Genomic DNA, 20,435 nt, shown 5'->3' with positions numbered 1-20,435 from the left:
GCTTCCCTAACAGCCCCCAGACTCAGTTTTAAGGAAGCAAAGTTAACATCTTCCTTCTTCTATGGCTGTTGTGTCTAGTTGGGCAGGTTGTATACTGCACAAAGGTTTCCAGTCAAATAAGTCTTAGGTGAACTCCACTCTGCACCTTGCTCATCAAGTATGTATCATGGTGGGGGTGGGGGTCTGCAGTCACCTAAAGTAGTGACCCACAAACTTTAGAAAAGGCACATAGTGCTTATCTTCAGCTTTGTAGGCTATACAGTCTCTTGTGAAACTCAGCTCTGCTATTGGGAAGAGAAAGCAGGCAGAGAAAAAGTACATATGCATGAGTGTGCTCCAATAAAACTTTATTTACAAAACCAAGCTGTAGGCCAAGCCAATTTCTAGGGTCTAGTTTCCTCGTGGTTTCTGCATATCATCTAGGCTTACCATGGAAATGGAAGATGGTTGCCTGCATCCTCTGTCCATCTATTCCTTATTTTTCTTTCTTCATTCTCATTGGTAGGCCCTTTTGCAGGCAGTCTGCCTTCAAGTACAACATTTTTGGAGTGTTCAAAAGCCTGTCACTCCCAGGGTTTGGCTGGAAGTGTGGATGAAAAGTAGAGAATGGACCTGGACACTGATTGAGGCCTGGCTCAACCTGCGTCTTTCTGAGCCAGGCACTGGTAATTCTTGATACTCAGGAGGCTGAGTTCAAGACATTAAGGTTTGAATCCAGCCCAGGCAGAAAAGTCTGCAAGACTATCTCAAATTGAGCAGCAAAATGCAGGAATAGAGGCATGACTCAAGTGGTAGAGCACCAGCCATGAATGGAAAAAAGAAAAAGCAAGAGCATTAGACCTGAGTTCAAGCCCCAGTATGGGCAAAACAAAACCAAAAATAGGCTCAATGACCTTTAGGCTCACCGTCTGCCTCATGCTGCCTGCCCATGAGCTGCAGATGGTGGGTGGGTACCTGAGTCCCAGTTCTGACTCTGGTCTTGGGTCTGTACGGCTTTTGGTTAGTTCTCTGATATCTTTTTGCCCTGGATCAGAGGGTGAAAGGTTCCTTGGGTCCTCACCCATGTCCCCTAATGTCCCAGGCTGGATCAGTCTTCCTGCCCATTTGTGTCTAACTCAGGCCGGGAGGGTGCTGGTGGCTTCACTGAGCACCGCTGCCCTGTGGCTGGGTGGTGTTCTTGTCTGGGATGGATAAAGACACCTGTGGAGAGGACAGTCCTGGTCATGCTGGTCTTTGGGGAAAACCCATGAGGCTGGAGATGTCAAGAAAGGAGGGGACAGGAGAGGACTCGAGGGCAGCGGGCTGCCGGCCCAGTGGCATCAGGGTGCTCCACAGCCTCAAGAACAGGCACAGAGGGTCCTTATCTTGGGGTTTATCAAGTGGAACATGAAAGGCAATTGAACCTGAAGGTGCTTGTCGGATAACTTTCCTTTGAACTTGCATCTGGGTTTCGATGAGCCCTGATGGCTGGCCTCTCCAGCAGGACCTCTGCAGGGGGGCAGCAGGAAGCAGCTTTGAAGGGGGAACTAGGCTTTGTTTTCCTTTTTCCTCTTCTCCTCCAACAGATGTTGCAGCCTCCGCCTCAGTGGTGCCCCTTCTTCAAGGGGCACTAGTGACTAGAGGGTCATTTGGATCTGGAATGCCAGCGGGGACCCTGGCTCAGCCAGCATTTATTACTGTGTTCAGTGAGCACTTCTTCCCTTGTTGCTTTCTCCTGGCCTTCCTGTCCCCACAATGTTAGTGTGGGAACCAGCAGCCCTGGGAGGGACACGCCATTGTGGCCCCATCTTACAGAGGGGAGGACAGGTCTAGAGGCAGCCGGTGCCTTGTCCAAGGCTACTGGGACCAGCCAGGGGCAGAGTCAGAATGACAGGATTTCCAGTGCCCCGTCAGTTGGGGTACTCCTGTTCTGCTCAGCTGTGCCTGCTGGAGATGCTGGAAGCTTCTAGAACTGAGGACAGACCTGGAGAGCCCAGGAGAACCCAGATTCTGGCTTGTGGGGTAACAGGAGGACCACATGCCATGTGCAAGGCAGCTGTGCCCAGAAGATACCAGGTGGATTCAGGACAGGGCAGCTACTCTGCTTGATGGTTCTTAGGTGTTTGCCTAGTTGCTCTTTTGGTCCCCGGGGCTGAGGTGCCCTGGAGTGGAGCAGATGGTTGGCTTTGGAGGATCAGGGATAGGACTTGTGTCTGCAGTGAGGGTGAGCCCCTGCACCCTTCTGCAGGGAGTGGGGGAGTGCATTGTTCATTTTCCTCCGTGGAGGAGCTGGGCCATAACTGAGACCACAGGACCTCTGGCACTCCTGATGGCTCTAGGGTGCTGTCTCCCTGCTGTGTGGGCCTACTGTGTTAGGAAAGAGGTTCCCAGGTTTGGCCCAGAGGGGAGCCATGATGGAGCTGTGTGCCAGATCAGGCAGTTGCTGCTGTGGGTTTCAGAAACCTACAGCTTCCATCTGGAAAATGGGGTTGGTAAACCTTCTCCCAGTGAGGGCAATCTATGAACAGCAAGTACTTAGCACTGAGGAGGCCTGGCACAATGCCAGCACCATCTCTATACACACATGGGGACCCCAGGTTTCCAGGGGTGCCAAAAGGAGAGCTATAGCCAACTTCCAGGAAGGGCTCCACCCCAGGACAGGAATGGGTGAATGGACGAAGAGGGGCTGGTCCCACCTTTTGGGGAGGTCCCCACACTCCCTCCTAGGGTCCTGGCATGTACCTCATTTTACCAGGAACTGACATATCAAGGAATCCCAACCACATCTTCCTGTGTAGTGGGGAAATCTCTTCCTTGTGGGGCCCTCTGCAGCCTGGTCACCCCCTGGTCAAGATGGATGGGGAAGGTTCCTAGAGTAGAAATCCATACTCCTTTTTCTGGTGCCAGTTCTAGAGCTTGAACTCAGGGCATGGGTGCTGTCCCTGAGTTTTTGTGTTCAAGACTGGTGCTCTACTACTTGAGCCACAGGCTCCACTTCAGGCTTTCTCAGTAGTTTACTGCAGGTAAGAGTCTCACAGACTTTTCTGCCAGGGCTGGCTTTAAACTTCAGTCCTCAGATCTCAGTCCTCCTAAGTAGCTAGGATTACAGGTGTGAGCCACCAGTGCTGTCCTACCACTTTTTGTGTACCTGCAAAACAGAACAGCAAAATCACTGCCCTAGGGTTCTGGAGGACATTTAATGAGGGAAGAGACAAAAGTATGTATATTCCAGGAAGTAGTCCCAGAAGTGTGACACCCCTATGAGATACTCAAAACTGACAGAAAGGGCCAGAAGAGGCTTGTGGGCAGGGCCAAGACTTGATGGAACCTTGATGGAACCTTAGGGCCTGGCTCTGGGATGAAGTGCTGCCCACAGTTCCCCTCCTGGCACTTGTTGGCGGTACCCACAGCAAGGAGGTAGCATTAGTAGGTCAGATTTTACATCCCCTCTCTGCAACTGGGGGACATGAAGAGCTGTGGCCTTTGGCAAAGGGACAAGGAGGACCCTGGTGAGAAGAGGCCAATTTCAAGGTCCAGGTGGGCAAGTGTGCACGCAGATGTGCATGCATGCACATGTGTGTGTGTGAAATATGTGTGTGTGTTGATACACATTGATTCCTTTCATTAACCCAGCTGAGTTCAGTTCCTGTCATCCCCCCCTCCCCGTACACACACACACACACACACACACACACACACACACACACACACACACACACACACACACACACACACACAGAGTAATGTACCTCACATTGACTCAGGTGGGTGATAATTTTGAGGAGGCTGAAATGTAGAGAAAACCATGGAACTGTGCAGAAAATAGCCATGGTCTCTGAGCTTCAGAATCTCCTCTGTTGCCCAACACTGATTGTGCCCCTCTGTGTGCACAGAAGGCACAGGCTGCTTGTGCGTGCTGCAGATTAGGGATGAATGGGGGTCAGAGAGACCCATGGGGGAAACCTGCGGCCAGTGTGATGCCCTGTGTGAGGCTCCCCGGGTGGCCTGGCATTGCCAGGGCCAGAGAGTCAGACCCATCCATGGGCAGAGCAGGGCAGCCAGGGCCCAGCACGCTGGCGTACATGTCATAGCCACTCCACACCTCCATCCCCCTTCACTTTCCCATCCACCTGCCCCACAGTGGCCCTGCCACCTGAGAAGACTGACGGCCCGGGCAGTGGAGATGAGAAGAGGATGGAGAGAGGGAGTGAAACGTGCCCAGCCTCCAAGAAGCAGCTGAAATTTGAAGTAAGTGTCCTCGCCTCATGTTGGGCTCTGGGGAGACAAGCTGCATTTCCCGTCATGGTGGCACAGAGCCAGGCATGGAGGCCCCTCACATCCCCTAGCCTCGGTGGGAGATCGCTTCTGCCTCTCTCCCTCCCCCCCACCATTCCCCAGGGCTTAGTACTGCCCCTCTCAGCTCAGTCCTGGCCTCTCTGTGAAGTGGTAGCCAGGGCATCGGGCTGGGTTCTGGGTAGGAGCCCAGGATGGGGAGTGTCTGGCGTTGGGTGCAGGGAGACAGGACTCTGGCCCAACAGTAGCTGTTCCCTCCTTGGCCTCAGTTTCCCAAAGCTGATCTGTGGCATTGCTGATAGGGTGGGTGAGGTGAGGCAGAGGGCTCTGGGCAGGTCCCCCGAGCTGAACTCTGAGCACTGAACCCCTGAGTGCAAGAGCGAGAAGTGGGGAGCCAAGGGGGTCTGAAGGGCGCTTCACACAGAGGGACCAGCAGGAGCAAAGGCCTGAGGTGCAGGTGTAATGCCCGCACACCTTGTGGGAGGGAATCAAGCTCATTGCAGCCTCCCGGGGTGGGGGTGGGGCAAGGAGACCTACACAAGACAGGTAGGGTCAGAAAGGTCACCACTGCGTATGTATGTGTAACGCATTGTCTCTTTGCCTGATGCATGCACGTGTGCGATACACACATATAGGAGTGTGCTGAACATACGAGTTGTTGTCTGTGTGCAATGCATGTGTATAGGTACACTACTTGCAGGTAGGTGTGTGGTGCACGCATGTGTGTGATGTATATTTGTGAGATGCAGGGTATATGTATGTTGCATATACGCATGTAGGCATGAATGCATGGGTTGTATGATGCCATGGGAAGCACTTTCTGGAGGGCAGAGGAGTCCTTGGCTAGCGGCAGCTAGGCAGGCATGTCACAGCTGAGCACGCGCTGACTTTGAACTCACCTGTGCCCACCCAGAGCTACAAAGGAACTGGTTTCACTCGCAGTGGCCCCATGCTGGCTGGCTTGGGCATACTCCTCCAGATCTTGCCCTCTCCTGGGGCCTGAGCCTGTGGTAGAGATGACAAGCTCCGGTGCTGGCTGCTTTGTAGCAGGAGGATAGGCAGAGTGAGACAAGAAAGGACAGAATGACCTGGGACTCCTGTTGTTAGGTTCATAGACTCTTATGGCCTCAAAGGCCTTGAGTAGAACTAGTGTCTCCCAAACAGCCTTCTCTAGAATTGTCTTTAATACTCAGCTGGCCTTTGTGTCCAGGCCTCTGGTGATGGAGCTTGCCACCTCACAGTTCAGACTGCCAGAGGTGGACCCCAGGATCTCTGTGAATAATGATAATGAACTTCCTGGGTTAACAATTACAGCAGACAGTAACAGCCAGTATCACTAGCCAGGTGCCAGGCACATGGTATAATAACTATCACTCCTCCCACTTCCTCTTAGACAAGGGTGGGGTGTGCGCTGTGTATTGGGACCATGGCAGGAAGCCAGTGAAGGGTGTCCATATGGGGCTCATGGGCAGCAGGAGCTTTATTCTGTGACAATACCCTAAGTATGTGTTCAGATGTGTTGTGTGGATAAGTAGGGGGTGGGGATGTTCACCCCAGCTGCAGGAACTTTGAGGAGCCAAGGGCTATGGAGCAGGATATTTCATTTCCCCAGCAACAGGGTGAATAGTCATTTCTCATCATTTATATGAGGGAAAACTGAGGCATCAAGAAAGAGCAATCTGCCCGGACTCCCACAGCTGTGGAAGACTTAAGTGGGAGCCATTAATTTGGGCAAACCCTGGAATCTTAGCCATGAATGCCTGTATTCTGTTGCTACCTGCTTCAGGTAGCTGACCCCAGGGGCCTTCCCGGGCCATCCATGTCACTTCCCTGTTGCCTCCCAGCAGCTTCTAGCCCTGGGTTCAGGTTTTGCTTTTTTCTTGTGTTTCTTTGTCTTTGAAGATTGGAGATTGCTGCCCACCCCCACCCAGGTCCTCTGTCCCTGCATAGTCCTCTGCTCCTTCTTCCCTGGTATTGGGGAGAACAGGGGCTGTCTGCCCCTGTGGCAGGCCTGGCTGGTGGGCTCATGCATCACCCTTCAGCCACTGTTCCAGCCGATAAGTGACCAGCCCTCCTGTCTGTGTCCAGGAGCTACAGTGTGATGTGTCTGTGGAGGAGGACAGCCGGCAGGAATGGACCTTCACCCTGTATGACTTCGACAACAATGGCAAGGTCACTCGGGAGGTGAGTGTCTGGCTCTGCCTCCTGACAATTGCTGGGCCCTCAGGCCCTAGGCACAGGGGCCTGATCCAGCCCCTAGTCTCTGCTGTCTTTCCCCTGCCTCAGGCCTGGGAGTGGCAGGGCTTGGGGGGAGGGTGTGAAGTGGGGACCGTGGAGCCACGGGAAGGGGGAGGTAACAGAGAGGAAGGGGCAGCCTGCTTCCTGACACTTAGACTGGGCAGTGCTCTAGATGGAAGGGAACAGGTATAGAACACAGGCCACTCCAGAACCTGCCAAGCTCCTTTCTCTGTGGTCCTGAATCTCTAAGGGTGGGGCTGAGCCACCCCAAGCCACTTTACCCCTCTATGCTGGAGCAGAGCTTTGGGGTGGGGGTGGGTATCCAAGGCCACAGGGCTCCTGCCATTGGCTGAAGCCTCATTGCTATTGCCCTTGGAGAGAGAGAGAGAGAGAGAGAGAGAGAGAGAGAGAGAGAGAGAGAGAGAGAGAGAGAGAGAGAGAGAGAGAGAGAGAGAGAGAGAGAGAGAGTGTGTGTGTGTGTGTGTATGTGTGTGTGTGCTAGTACTTGGACTTGAACTCAGGATCTGGGTGCTGTCTGTTGGTTTTTTCATTCAAGGCTGGTACTCCACCATTTGAACCACAGCTCCACTCCTGGCATTATGGTGGTTAGTTGAAGAGTCCCATGGACTTTCTTACATAGGCTGGCATTGAACTGTGCTACTCAGATCTCAACCCTCTGAGTAGCTAGTATTAGCTACTCCTGGTAGACCTGCTGTGATCACAAAGCATGCCCCCAGGCCCTGTGAGGCCTATGATGATGCTTGTAAGATGGCTGTCAATAGACCTCCATCTGTCCACGATGCTCCCTCTGGCTTCCCAAGAAATGGGCATTGTGCCATGTGGAGGAGCTCTATAGAAGGGAGGGAGGGAGCAGAAATTTTCTCTGCAGGCCTCATTAAAGCTGAGATGGCCAGGTAAGCCAGAAGTAGCCATGGAAGCCTGACATTCAAACTTGGTCTCCACAGTCGGAATCCAGCCCCCACCTTGTCTGGTCTGTTCTTCCAGGGGTCTGTTAAAGGTTACTCATTGAAGCCAGGCTACTCAGGAGTCTGAGATCTGAGGATCACAGTTCAAAGCCAGCCTGGACTAACTACTCAAAAACCAGTTGTGGAGCTGTGGCTCAAAGTGGTAGACTGCTAGCCTTGAGCAAAAGAGCTCAGGGACAGTGCCCAGGACACTGAGTTCAAGCTCTACAAGTGACAATTTTTTTCTTAAGTTATTGATATCAGTATCAGTGACTGAAGATTCACAGATGGTTTGGGGTTTGGGGCTTCTCAGAAATGATCCTCAGCCTGCAAATAAGGGCATGTCAGCTGAGCCGATTGACTGCCTCCCACTCACTCCTCCATGGGTCCCCGTGGACCCTCCATGCTCACCCCATGGCAGCATGGAGATCCCCTCTGTTTCCTGTGCTGCAGGGAGGTGAAGGACATACAAGTTCTGGGTTCATGAAGAATCGCTGGACAGATGGGACTGTGGGGTCTGTTGCACACAGAAAATACATTCCAGAAGTTTCCAGTATTATTTAAAGCAAAAAGCTGCCCCTCAGACAAATGACTTCAGCAGATACCCAGAACCAAGGGAGGACTTCCAGTCCCAGTCAGAAGCCAGATTAGAGACCCTGGTGTTTTGGTTTAGAGGGTAACTGAGGCCCAAAGAACAGATGTAGGATGTGAGGCAATCTGCATATGACATCTGTCACCCCATTGATTGCCAGGGTTGATTTAGCTGACTTGGCTGGCCAGGAGGGTGTCCCCTTCCTCACTGCTCCATGTTTACCCTCCCCCCTGCCCCTGAAGCAGCATGCTTGGCAGAAGAGGACGACCATCCCTGATAGAGGAGGCCCCGTCTTCAGCCAAGGATGTACAAGCAGCTAGAACCTCCAAACAAACTCTCAAGCACAGATGTGATTTTGCTCAGTTTCTTCCTCAAGACAGTCTCAGTCAATGTAGGCTACCATGACTGAGGAGCCCAGGCGGGGGACCTCCACCGAAGTGGAAGTGTCCAGCTTGGAGGCTGGACAGAGGGATCAAGGCACTGGCCCATTTGGGTCCTGGGAAGCCTTTCCTCCCAAATGGCCTTCTCCCTACATCCTTTTGTGATGAGAGAGAACCTAGAGACACAACTTGCTGCCAGATTGTGTCCCCAGTAGCCCCTCTTCCTATCAGGACCCCAAGTCTATCGGTTAGAACCTCACCTCCATGAGCACATTCGGCCATCATCACCTCTCACTCCAACCACAGGGGGGTGTTGGGGATTCAGACTTCGATAAAGGAATGGGGCCAGGGGCATAACTCAGTTCACAACAGTCACATATCCGCTGTCTGTTTCCTTCTCAAAGTGCTCATCAGACCTGAGTAGATGCTGCTGCCACCTCCACCCCAATATTCCCCGGGCTCACCTCTAAGTCCTCTCTGCTGCTTTCCTGGCCGGTGCTTTCTGTGGAGTGAGGGCTAGCACTGCCCTCGCAGGACAAGCTGAAAGCGTGGGGGTGTGGGCATCCTGGGACACCAGTGATAGATGAGAGTTGTTTGTGCCCTCAGCTGTGGATGAGGCTGCCTGGCGTGGGCTCCATCCCTAAGAGGGTCCTGGTACCCCTGAGCTTAAGTGGTTTGTAGCTACAACCCACTCTTGAGGTTTTCTTCCGCCGTTTCCTCCTTCTGCCACCTGGCCCCTTGCTTCCCCAGCCTTGCATCTGCCACGGGTTCAGCAGTGCATAGGCAGCCCAACGCCTTGTTGCTGTGTTAGCGATGCTTTGAGCTGAGGCCCATGCAGGCACCTGCTTCCTCCCACCCAGGACATCACCAGCTTGCTGCACACCATCTATGAGGTGGTCGACTCCTCCATGAACCACTCCCCAACATCCAGCAAGACCCTGCGGGTGAAGCTGACTGTGGCCCCCGATGGGAGCCAGAGCAAGAGGAGTGTCCTTCTCAACCATGCTGGTGAGGAGCTGCTTTGTGCCCACGTGGGGCTTTGTTTGGCAGGTCCTGGAGGAGCAGCAAAGGAATAGGGGGGTAAGAGAAGGAAGGAAGCAACACAGGTGGAAACCCACAAAGGGATGTAAAGGTGGGAGATGGCGTGATGAGCAGCTGCGGGGAGGCGGGCTAGTGCGAGGAGCCAAGCTACAGAGTCTCAGGGAGGAGACGCTTTGTCCCCAGCATGCTTTAGTCAGCATTTGTAGACTGTCCCCCAACTGTTCCTAGTTTAGTGCACCCTCTACTTAGCCTTAGCCAGGGGACTGTCCTACAGAGCCAGAGCAGAGCTTCCATGGGCATGTTTCAAGGGCTGCACACCTGGGCAGACCCTGGCAGGGCCAGGAGCAGGCAGCTCACGGTCATCCCCTGTGCTTCAGACGTGCAGGGCACGAGGCCCCGAGCAGAGACTAAGCCTGCTGAGGAGCTGCGCAGCTGGGAGAAGAAGCATCGAGCCCCCCTCAGGTACAGTGGGCACAGGCAGAGGGCCAGCCTGGGACCTGTGAGCATGTATTAAGCACCAGCTGGGTGCCTGCATCTGAAGGATTCCAAAGGGGCTCTCTGTAGGGGGGCAGTGGTCTCACTACACAGATTCACAAATAATGAGCTGTAGCCCTCATCTTGTCATGCTAAAACCCGTATCACCAATGTGATTTGGATTCTGTGGGGTATCCCTGGCATGTTTCCCCGTGCACTGTTGGTGGGGTTCAGGCAGTATTCTAGGACCTACCACGATGGTGCCTTGGGAGGATGTATGCTCACTGAAACCCAGTGAGACAAAGATTCAACACCTCCTCCCTGTGGGGTGCCTGGCCGCCCAGCAGTTAAGAGGAACCTGTATTTTCAGGCGTTTGAGCTTCAGAATTGTGGCACCGCTGATGTGCAGATCTAGTCACACCTGGTGGGTCAACAGCACGGGTGGGGTAGGGTCTGCCCCATGTAAGGAGAAGAGGAGACAGGCCAAGCCGGGGTGCCATGTGAGCACACAGAGGGCTAGGGTCAGAGATGTCCAGGGGGCTGGAGCTGTGTGGAGAGAATGACCGGAGATGGGAGCAGACTGCAGAGGTCCTGCAGAGGAGGGAGGTGGGCGGTCAGCATCCTTTGTGGGGCAAAAGAATGGCTGTTGCAGTACCTTCTCCTTGGAGAGCCTAGACTGGGTTCTGGGGCAGGTCGTGGAGCCGCCAGCCTGAATGCTAACAGTTGGGCCTACCCACAGCCCTTGGAGAACCAGGCCTAGGTCAGCTGGGTGCCTGCAAGTGGGCATGGCATGTGTGATTCAAAGCCTGAACTGGGAACACTTTCTGATTTTAACAGCCTGACATTTGCTTTGCGCCGGTTTGGTGTGAAGTCCCTGACCACCCTTCTGAACACAGAGAAATCAGTGCACTGACTAGAGATGTCTGCTCCCTTGACTCCTCCCCAGATGAAGAGGGGTGTGGGCATTTGTCCAGGTTGTGGTACCCACTCACTTCTGTCCCCCACCGCAGGTTCCAGGGTGACAGCCGCCTGGAGCAGTCAGCTTGCTACCACCATTGCGTAGACGAGAACATTGAGAGGAGAAATCACTACTTAGACCTCGCCGGGATAGAAAACTACACGTCTCAGTTTGGGCCAGGTAAGAGGCTCCCACTGCAGGAGGCGAATGTGGGCAAGGTCTGGATGCGCCAGGCTGGGTGGTGGCCACTGTTCTCCTGGGCTGGGGGAGCTGTTATGGAGTCAAAGATGCCAACTGTAAGAACATTTTCAAGCCGAGCGCCAATGGCTCACGCCTGTAATCCTTGCTTCTCAGGAGGCTGAGATCTGAGGATCACAGTACAAAGCCAGCCCAGACAGATAAATTCAAGACTCTTATCTCCAATTATATAGTTAAAAAGTAGAGGTATGGCTCAAGTGATAGAGCGCCATTCTCGATAGGAAAAGCTAAGCAAGAGCTTGAGGCCCTGAGTTCAAACCCCAGGAGCTGGGGTTTGAAATCAAAATGAAAGTAATCCATGCACAAAGTTAAACATAATCCAGTATTGCCTAAGGGCTTAGAACACAAAGAAAACCATGGTTCCTTGTCTGTCCATCCCAGCCCAGGTCCAAGCCTTGCTTGGATGTCCCTTGGTCATTTCACCCGGGGAAACACTGCTCCTCTTGTTAAGCTAATTTCACTCACCCAGCTCCCCTTTCCCTCTCTCTTGGTGCATTTAATTTCTCTATATTTCCATCGGAAAGCTTACAGCTCTTCCTCAGCCTTCTGATCCGTTGGTTATTAGTATTCATTGCTGTCAATCTTTCCCAGCTCCCTCCCAGATGAGAGCTACTCTTTCTGAAGACTCACCTCGCCCCAGCTCTTCCCAGGGCAGTGGGGCAGTGGCTTTTATCCATCCTGGTGGCCTGGAGGCAGGGTGATCTGGGGTGCAAGCCCAGCACGCAGTAGGTGCTCACTAAATGTTGTTGAATTGATTCCTAGGCTCCCCTTCAGTGGTCCAGAAGTCAGAACTGCCCCCTCGCACCTCCAACCCTACCCGGTCTCGCTCCCATGAGCCAGAAGCCATCCATGTCCCCCATCGGAAGCCCCAAGGCACAGACCCGGGCTCTTTCCACTTCCTTGACACCCCATTCGCCAAGGTCTCAGAGCTCCAGCAGCGGCTCCGTGGCACCCAGGACGGGAGCAAGCACTTTGTGAGGTCCCCCAAAGCCCAGGGCAAAGGCATGGGTGTGGGCCATGCTGCCAGAGGAGCCAGAAGCAAGCCTCCCTTGGCACCCTCTGTCCCTGCAATGTCCCCCACTGCCCACCTGGCCACCAGCCCAACCCTCCTTCCTGTTCTGGCACCTCTTGGGCACAAGAAACACAAGCACCGAGCCAAGGAGAGCCAGGCTGGCTGCCGGGGCCTGCAGGCACCACTGGCCACAGGTACCGTGCTGGGGCGGGAACACACGCGAGAGCTGCCTGCCGTGGTGGTTTACGAAAGCCAGGCTGGGCAGGCAGTCCAGAGACACGAACACCACCATCACCATGAACATCACCACCATTACCACCACTTCTACCAGCCCTAGAGCCCCCCTCCCCGGGCCCCATCCGCCATATGAAGGACCCTCCCCATATCCCCTGGCGTTGTTATTCTATTAATTATTGTTATTATGACGATTATTGTTATTAATAATTATTGTTACTCCACTAATATTTAGCTAGCCTTCATGTAGAAGATATATGGAAACACAGAACTAAAACGTTTTATTTATATGTCGTGGGGAATGCATAACTCACCCAAGAAGTGACTCTGGGTTTAGAAGGGGCCTGTAAATGGCAGAGGCATCTTTAGGGGGCCCCTTGAGCTGTGGCGTCTACATGGATCTTCCCATCTTCCCCTAGTGCCATGGGAGCCCCGGGGCCAGTCTCTGGCCTGGGCCTTCCCTGGCCTGGCATCAGAGACCCTCAAGATCTCCAGAGGACAAACAGCTGCTACCTCGTAGTGTTGTTCTGGTTTGATTTTGCCCTTAATTGACTGTAATGTGCTACAAGGGATTTCAGCGGACTGCCAACATACCACCTCCCTGCCACTGTGTTTTTATGTCCCAACCTAAAAACTTTAGGAATCTCTTCTGGCGTTACCTTCCCTACCTATCCAGTGGGATGACATCCTGGCCCAAGCCAGCCCCATCTCTCCTGTTCTGCGCTCCCTGGAAACATCCCCCTCCTCCACTCCCCCACTCCTCTCTGCATCTGGAAAACCCACCCATGTTTAAGGACTGTCTCTGAAACCAGCCTTCTCATTTTGGAAACCGTTAGAAAGAACCAACCTCATAAACAAGCATGGTTTTCCAAGGTTGTGTGGTATTGGCTGTGATGAGAGGGTGGAAGCCTCAGGTTTTACCAGCTGTGAATATGTGCCCACCTTTGTGGTTCTCTGAACAGTCTTCTGCATCTAGAGGTAGATGCCACCTACTGTGTCTCTGTATCTTTCTAGAAATATATGTTCTCAGGTATCTTTGCTGGCACGTAGAAACCAGTGGTCAGGCTCTCTGGCTGCTTCTGGAGCCCAGATGTGACTCTGTGTGCCTCCTGGGGCGCTGGATGGCTGTCAAGTACACATAGTCACCACCCTGTGAGTAGTGGTCTTTCCTGGAGGGTTTAGGGGATACAGACTAGGAAGAGGCCTTTGTGGGTACAGAAGATTGGTGGAGGATGGGGACAGTGGCCAGAGGGGGATCCCAGGGTCAGTGTTCTTAGCAGGGCTAAGCTTTGTTTGGCCGGAACCTGGGGAGACCAGGGAAAGGTCCACTGTTAATCAGTTGGGATTCCTACAAAATCCAGATCCCTCTCAGACTAGGTAATTTAAGTAGGTGTAATCATGGGGTTACCGACAGCGTGGGGCACAGCTTTTGAGAGAGCACAGAATCCTCAGGCTGTCCTGGGTGCCACTCCCCTCCCCCTAGCCCCATTAGGGGCGAGGGAGAAGCATGGAGTATCTTTTACACAGGGGACTAAGAGTTTGAGGAAGCATTCACTCCAGGGATGCAGCCAGCTGTGAAGCCTCCAGGAAACGCACATCCTCGGCTTCTTTCCCACGTGCTCCGAAGGCACCTCTGGCTAGGGAGCCCCAGAGTGTGTGGGTGCAGGCTCCATGGGCACTCTTGAGAGCCAGATGAATTAAAATCTCCTTCCTATGGCTCTCTTGCTGAGAATCCCTTCCCATAGCCTCCATGTGAATTGGGGTTGAACATGGTTGGAAGGCAGTTCCTCCTCCTGAAGGCTGTGGGCGTGAGTTGTGTCAGTTTTATTCAGTCCTGATGAGCAGCCACGGCGACCTTCAGGGGGCAGGCAGTGGAAGCCCAGTGTCCTAACGCTCAAAGAGGTTAGTAACTCCCCAGAGACTACACAGTAAGTGGCAGGGCTGGGTTCTAGTATTTTCCATGGAATTCCCTTAGCCACTATGAAAAGGGTGTAACCACTGGGTTGGGACTTCCCTTGCTTGGGATTGTGGCTTTCTTCTGTTCAGTCAGGATCCAACTCAAAGTAGCTATAATCAAACCAGAGGAAGGCAGATGGCGCTGTTGGAGGTGACAAAAATCAGGTGTGAAGCTGAGCGGAGCTGATTCTTAGCCCTCCCTTTTAGGACTCAGACTTGTACCTCCAGCCAAGTTAGGGTTCTAGCTATTAGCATTCTGAGGAAATTCCACTGAACAGTTCTGATTGGCTGGGCAGGTACCCACTCCCCGCCCCCCCAACCAATCACCATGGCTCATCTGGGGTCACATATCTATTCAGTAGGGGATGAAGTCAGCACCAGAGGGCCACAATGAGCATTGACCAGGAGTTGGAGCCCCTGGTTTGACTGCAGCTCCTCAGCATACACACCCCCAACTCCTGCTGCCAGGAAGTGTTGCCTCCTGCCCTACCCCCCGATAGGATTCTTTTATTTCTTGGTAATGGATTTACCCAAGTTTTTAAAAAAAAATATATCATTTACAAAATACAGCAACATGTACACATGTAAGATTAGATAGTGTGAAAATCCATACAGTAAGAAATAAACTTCCTGTCATCCTACCCCAGCAGCATGATGCCAGCTTCTGGGTGTCTTCCGGGACCAGTCACGTAGTGTGGGGCGTGCTGAGCACAGCCCGCTGTGCCCTGCTTCCCAGGTTCCAGTCCTGGGTCCCTGGCTTCATCCTGCTGTCCCTCAGTTTCCCCTCAGTGGAAACTACCGGTGTTATCTGTCCTTCATTCTCGGAATAAATGCATTTATATAAAATAACTCCTTGTTTACATTGGGTTAATTTAGGCACCAAGTTTGAAACAGAATACTGCAGAGCGATCACTAAGCCCTCCATTCACCATTTACAAATGCTGACATTTTGTACTATTTCTTTCGGATCTATTTTTGAGAAAGAAAACCCTGAAATTGTTGCTTAATCCCCTTCCCACCCCACCGTTTTATTTTTATTCAAGCAGCATAGCAGTCGTGCTTAGGCCCTTTTCTCTCCAACTGAATATATTTGGAGACTTCCCTGACTCGCTGAGCTCCCCACCCAGCCCCCCAACAGCTGCTTAACTTTTTGCCTGCTTCCAGGCACTGTGGCCTCCCATCAGGCTCATGGGTCATCTCTCATCCTAGGCTGTGACAGCCTAAAGGTCCTTGTACAGGGCTTGTCTTGGTGTCTACGCACACTTCCAGTGACCAGAAGTGTCAACACTGAACAATGGAGTTCAAGCAGGTGTGATTTTGATTTTGATGTTATTATAAGTGGCTTCAAAAAGTAAACATGTATCACTACTTACAAATTGAGAGGAAGGAAGGAAGCAAGGAAGAAAGGAAGGGAGGGAGGAAGGAAGGAAGGAAGGAAGGGAAGGAAGGAAGGAAGGAAGGAAGGAAGGAAGGAAGGAAGGAAGGGAGGGTGGGAAAAAGAAGAAAAGCACATTAGGAGCATCCATGTTTCTTGTTGAGGTTTTGAGTGTGTTTTCCTGCTGGCTGGTGAGGTGAGAAGTTTAGTCCTGTTTACAGATCTGAACTCCAAGAACAGCTGCTGCTTTCCTGGCCCCTGACCTCAGAGCCTGTGAGTATTATGGGGCCTGGAGAAGTTACCGGGAGCTACGGTCAGGACTTGTGGCTTTGAAGGCGTGTGTGCATGGGCGCTTGGCATGAGCTGGTCCGCTGGGAGATGTGGGCTCCTGCTGCTGCTTCCTGGCACTAAGGACCTGTGGTGTGTTCAGTCCCTAGAGCAGCATGGTCTGTTCTCATCTCAGGAGCGTGGGAGTGGGTCCCCAGAAGTCCTCAGGGCTGGAATACAACATACCAGCCATGCCAATTGAACTTTTTGGCAAAGGGACCAGCTAGGAGCAGGTTCTTTGGCTTTCTCCCATTTTCTTAGCATTCAGCTCTCAAATCATTGCTGGATCCCAAAGAAGGCATCTACAGAGGTGTGAGGAGAATGGGGACCAGCCTAAATCTCCTCCTGGAAGCCATTCAGTACTCTAGGAATCAATGTACTACTCCATGTCAGTGGGTTGTGAAGCTCACCCATTGCCCTCAGCTTCAGCTCTACACAGAAAGGCTGCCCCACCACCCAGCAGATGCCCAGGGGATGCAGGCCTCCAAGGACCCCGAGATAATCTTGCTCCTTGGCCAGTCCTGTGATACAACCACCTTCCCCAGACCCAGCATTCCCCTTTTTCTGGATATGAGCAGGACTGGGCTCAGAAGGTCGAATACAGAGACCTGCCACTCTAGGGACTGAATACACCACAGGTCCTCAGTGCCACCGATTTGGCTGACATCTTAAAGCCATGTCAGGGATACCTTCTCACTCTGCAGCCCCATCCTGCATCTGGGGCTCTGATCTGGTTTTTTGGTCTCATTACCTCCCAGGCCAGTGGATCATCAAGCTCAGCCTCTTTCACCTGGGGTGGTTTTCTCCTGCAGAGGGCTTTGTGTCTTCAGCATATCCCCCTGCCCTGGTGCCGGGTCTCCAGAGAAACTGTGGAGCTGCCTTCCACTCCCCGCCCCCTCCCACTCTAGAATCCTCATGAGTTTAGTGTGTAAGTCTAGTAGAGAGACAAGCAGATCTCTACCTACAACAGGAGAGTTTGACATGGGCCAGCCATTGGCCAGGGGCGAGAAGGGCAGAGTGGGCCCCACACACCAGTGACTCTCAATCTGTGATGGCTGAATTCACAGTCACCTGGGAGAGTTTTCCAGAGACCAGTTCCCAAGCCTAACTCTGACGATGCTGACCTTCAGGTCCTGGGTGTGGCTTGGGGATTTTAAAGTATTTCAGCCTCCCATGTGGCTTCCTATGGAGCCAGCGGCATCGACTGCAGATGATCCCTGCGGAAAGACCTGAATTCAAAGCTGGAGGCATCTCCCTAGGCACCTGGTTACCGAAGACCCCAGACCTAATAGGATTGATTGGGTGGGCTTGGGTGTAGAGCACAGGACCAATGCCTTATTTATGTGTTTCTTAAGATATTGTCTCTCTCTGTAGCCCAGGCTGGCCTTTCAAGACTCTCTTGCCTCTACTTAATTCAGTGTATGACAAGGCCAGTGCTTTTAATAAGCTTCCTGCCTCCAGGAGCTGGTATTGCAGCTAAGCCTCTAGACCTGTCTGAGAAGCCCAGAAGTCTGTGCCTGGGCCCAAGCAAGGCCCAGCCTCTGTGAGTATGTACACTGAGGTGACAGGAGAGGCAGAGGACGCCTCCTGCTCCTGCCCCACCAGAGACCTCCCAAAACATAGGTGTTGGGGTAAGTGACCATGACCGCACCAGAGGATGGGGGGACGTGGTGACACCTCCTCCCCTCACTATAGTGCTACATGCACCCCAGGGAATCAGATCTTATGAGGCCAGATGGCTTCCAACCAGGGTCACCCAGGTGGTTTCTGGGTGTAGACCACCCAATCTCTGCCTTGGCTCAGGGTGCAGCCCTGAAAATAGAAAATTAGATTTGATCACTCACCTCTTGAGAGTGTCTCTCTCCAGCCTTTGCATTTGGCCTATGGCCCTGGGCCAAAGCCAGCCATGAGGAACAGCTATCTGTGGCCCTGCTTGGCTGTACTGCAAACTCAGGCTAGGTTTGGGGGTTATGTGTGGACAGACCCTTCAGAGAGCCCTTCCAGTCTCCTTTCAGGGAGAGAAGTGGGCCAGGAGGGCCCTAGAGGCTTAGGAGAAGTCCTAAGGTACAAGCTGCCCAAGGACCTGCCAGGGCCAGAGCTGAGTGTAGGTGCAGAGCAACTCAGGAGTCCCAGACCTCACCTGGACCTCAGGACAAGAGCAATGCTGCACAAAGCAGGACGCTGCCACTTGAGCTTTGAGGTCCCCTGCTTCACTAAAATAACTCTTTTTCCAGATATTTCTGATGGTAAAATTCAAAATGAGGTCATCAAAGATGACCTATGCTGTTTTCTTTCCAGGGTGACCATTCTTCCTGTAGTCACCTTAGCAGGTGCCCAGCAGGGAGCAGACGACAGGCTTTGTTGAGGATCCCAACTGGTCCTGAACTTGACCTTCTTCCTGGGCCGAAGCCCCTGCAGCCAGGGTGCCTCCTGGGGTAAAAGCAAGGGCTGCTTCCAGCAAAGGTGGGGAGGGTGGCTGGTAATAAATACAAGAGCGGATGAGATGGGGTAAGAGGCAGGGAGGAGCAGTGGGCATTGCCATCCTGCACTGTCCGTCCATGACTCCAGCCTGTGAGTCCTGACTGGAGGGTTTTACATATACAGAGTGAAAACATTGCAAATAAAACTTTGGAAACACACTGTGTTGCTTTTTTAATTTCACTAAATATGTACTTAACAACAACAACAAAGAATAGAAAAGAACCAGTCACCAGTGGCTCAGCCTGAAACCCTAGCTACTCAAGAGGCTGAGATCTCAGGCTTACAGTTCAAAACCAGCTGGAGGCAGAAAAGTCTATGAAACTCTTATCTCCAATTAACCACCAAAAGCCAGAAATGGAGCTGTGGCTCAAGTGATAGAGTCGACAGATTTTGAGAGGAAAAGCTACAGCGCTCAGTTCCTGAGTTCAAGCTCCAGTACCAGCAGACAGGGCAGGGCAGGCCTGAGGCTGACTTGCCGGGAGCCCTTTCCCAGGGAGCTTCTAGGCCCCACTCCCTGCCCCCTTCCCACGGCCAACGCCCTGCTGGCCAGCCCGTAGCTAGTGTGGCCCAACAACTTGTCACGTTTGGTCCAGATTTCTAAGACCTAAAGTTTGCAACTCTTAAAATCAGGATTTTTAGCTATTTTTGTAAAAATCAGAAAACAAGATTACCTTGGGACCCCATCCCCCCAGGCAGCAATGTGCAGGAACTAAGTAGTGTCCACCCTTTCCAATGGTGTACATACTTCCCCCTGGAGCCCCTCTACCTGCCCCCCAACCCTTCCCCAGCCTGACTCCCAATACGGTGTAGCTCACAATTCCTAGGGCCTCTCATATTCAACCTTGGAAGTCACCCATTAAAAACGAGGCCCAGTCAAGGGCTGAGTGGCTAGTGGCTTGGGAGGTCCTTGTGGGAAGTCCTAAACCCTTGCTCACAACATAATCTCATTCTTCCTTTAGGTGGGACTGGGTTGCCTGGGGTCGCTCTGAGGGTCCTGGTCTGTGTGAGACTCTGCCACCCCTCTTAAGCTAACGCTGTGTTAAAAGTGTGTCAGCCACACAGACTTCCTGGATTCCCAATTAGCTGTGCCATTGTGAGCTACTGACTGTGCACCAGTCTGGTCATTTTTGAGCCTCACTTTACCTCTCTATAAAATGGGCCTAATGCTTGGCTTCCGCTCCAGGATCTTTGGATATTTCATTGGGGCAAGAAATGCAAGAGGACAATCTTCCACATCGAGCTCCCTGAAATAACATCCCTAACTCTTTTCAGGCAGGAATAGAAGGCTGCTGGCCTGAAGCGGCTCTCGGTGGGTCGAGGAGACGCCAGCCCTGGCCTTTCCAACCCAGGTGCTGGCTGTAGCTCCCACAAATCTGGGAGGATGTGGCCTCAGATTCTCAGGAACTGGTGTCTTGAATTCTGGTCATTTCATCTGTGGGTAGAGCTTGAGAAAGTGGTAGAATCCAGTAGTCTCCTACCTCTGGGCCTGTCCTTGTCCTCAAAGAACTGGGTATGAGCTGACACACCAAAATTGCTGGGGAGTCGAAGTTGTCATAACTACTACTTATGGAGCAGCTACTGTATGCTGAACTTACCACTTATGGAGTGCCTACTCTTGCCAGGCCTACATTCCCGATAAACTCGGAATAGTCTTGTGAGGAACCAGTGGGGAAACAGTTACAGTCTAGAAAAGCTACTCACCAAACTTGCCATCAATGCACAGAAGGCTTAAACATAATCACGGTGTGTGGGGATGAGCTGTTAACACTTGACCCTGCCTTCCAGGGACAGCGTTAGCCAACACTGACCAGGGCTAGTCCGAGGCCTGCCATCACCCTGCTAGTTCAGGGAATCTAGGGGAGAGAGTCCTGG

The 20,435-nt window shown here is 52.6% G+C and overlaps 1 protein-coding gene across 1 annotated transcript in view; it reads left to right on the top strand.

Moving 5' to 3' along the window:
• Nkd1 (NKD inhibitor of WNT signaling pathway 1) overlaps positions 1-15,801 on the top strand; it is a 75,812-nt gene extending 60,011 nt beyond the window's left edge. The window contains exons 5-10 of the mRNA XM_070011947.1: positions 4,121-4,227; positions 6,361-6,456; positions 9,308-9,455; positions 9,866-9,950; positions 10,973-11,100; positions 11,941-15,801. Coding sequence (XP_069868048.1) covers positions 4,121-4,227; positions 6,361-6,456; positions 9,308-9,455; positions 9,866-9,950; positions 10,973-11,100; positions 11,941-12,527 — 1,151 coding nt within the window. The 3' untranslated portion in view covers positions 12,528-15,801. The remainder of the gene's footprint in view (positions 1-4,120; positions 4,228-6,360; positions 6,457-9,307; positions 9,456-9,865; positions 9,951-10,972; positions 11,101-11,940) is intronic.
• The last annotated feature ends 4,634 nt before the right edge of the window (positions 15,802-20,435 follow it).

This window comes from Dipodomys merriami, unplaced genomic scaffold (assembly GCF_024711535.1).
Source record: "Dipodomys merriami isolate MVZ:Mamm:240054 unplaced genomic scaffold, mDipMer1.0.p SCAF_85, whole genome shotgun sequence".
NCBI classification, from domain to species: Eukaryota; Metazoa; Chordata; class Mammalia; order Rodentia; family Heteromyidae; genus Dipodomys; species Dipodomys merriami.
This window is presented reverse-complemented; position numbering and strand designations above follow the sequence as displayed.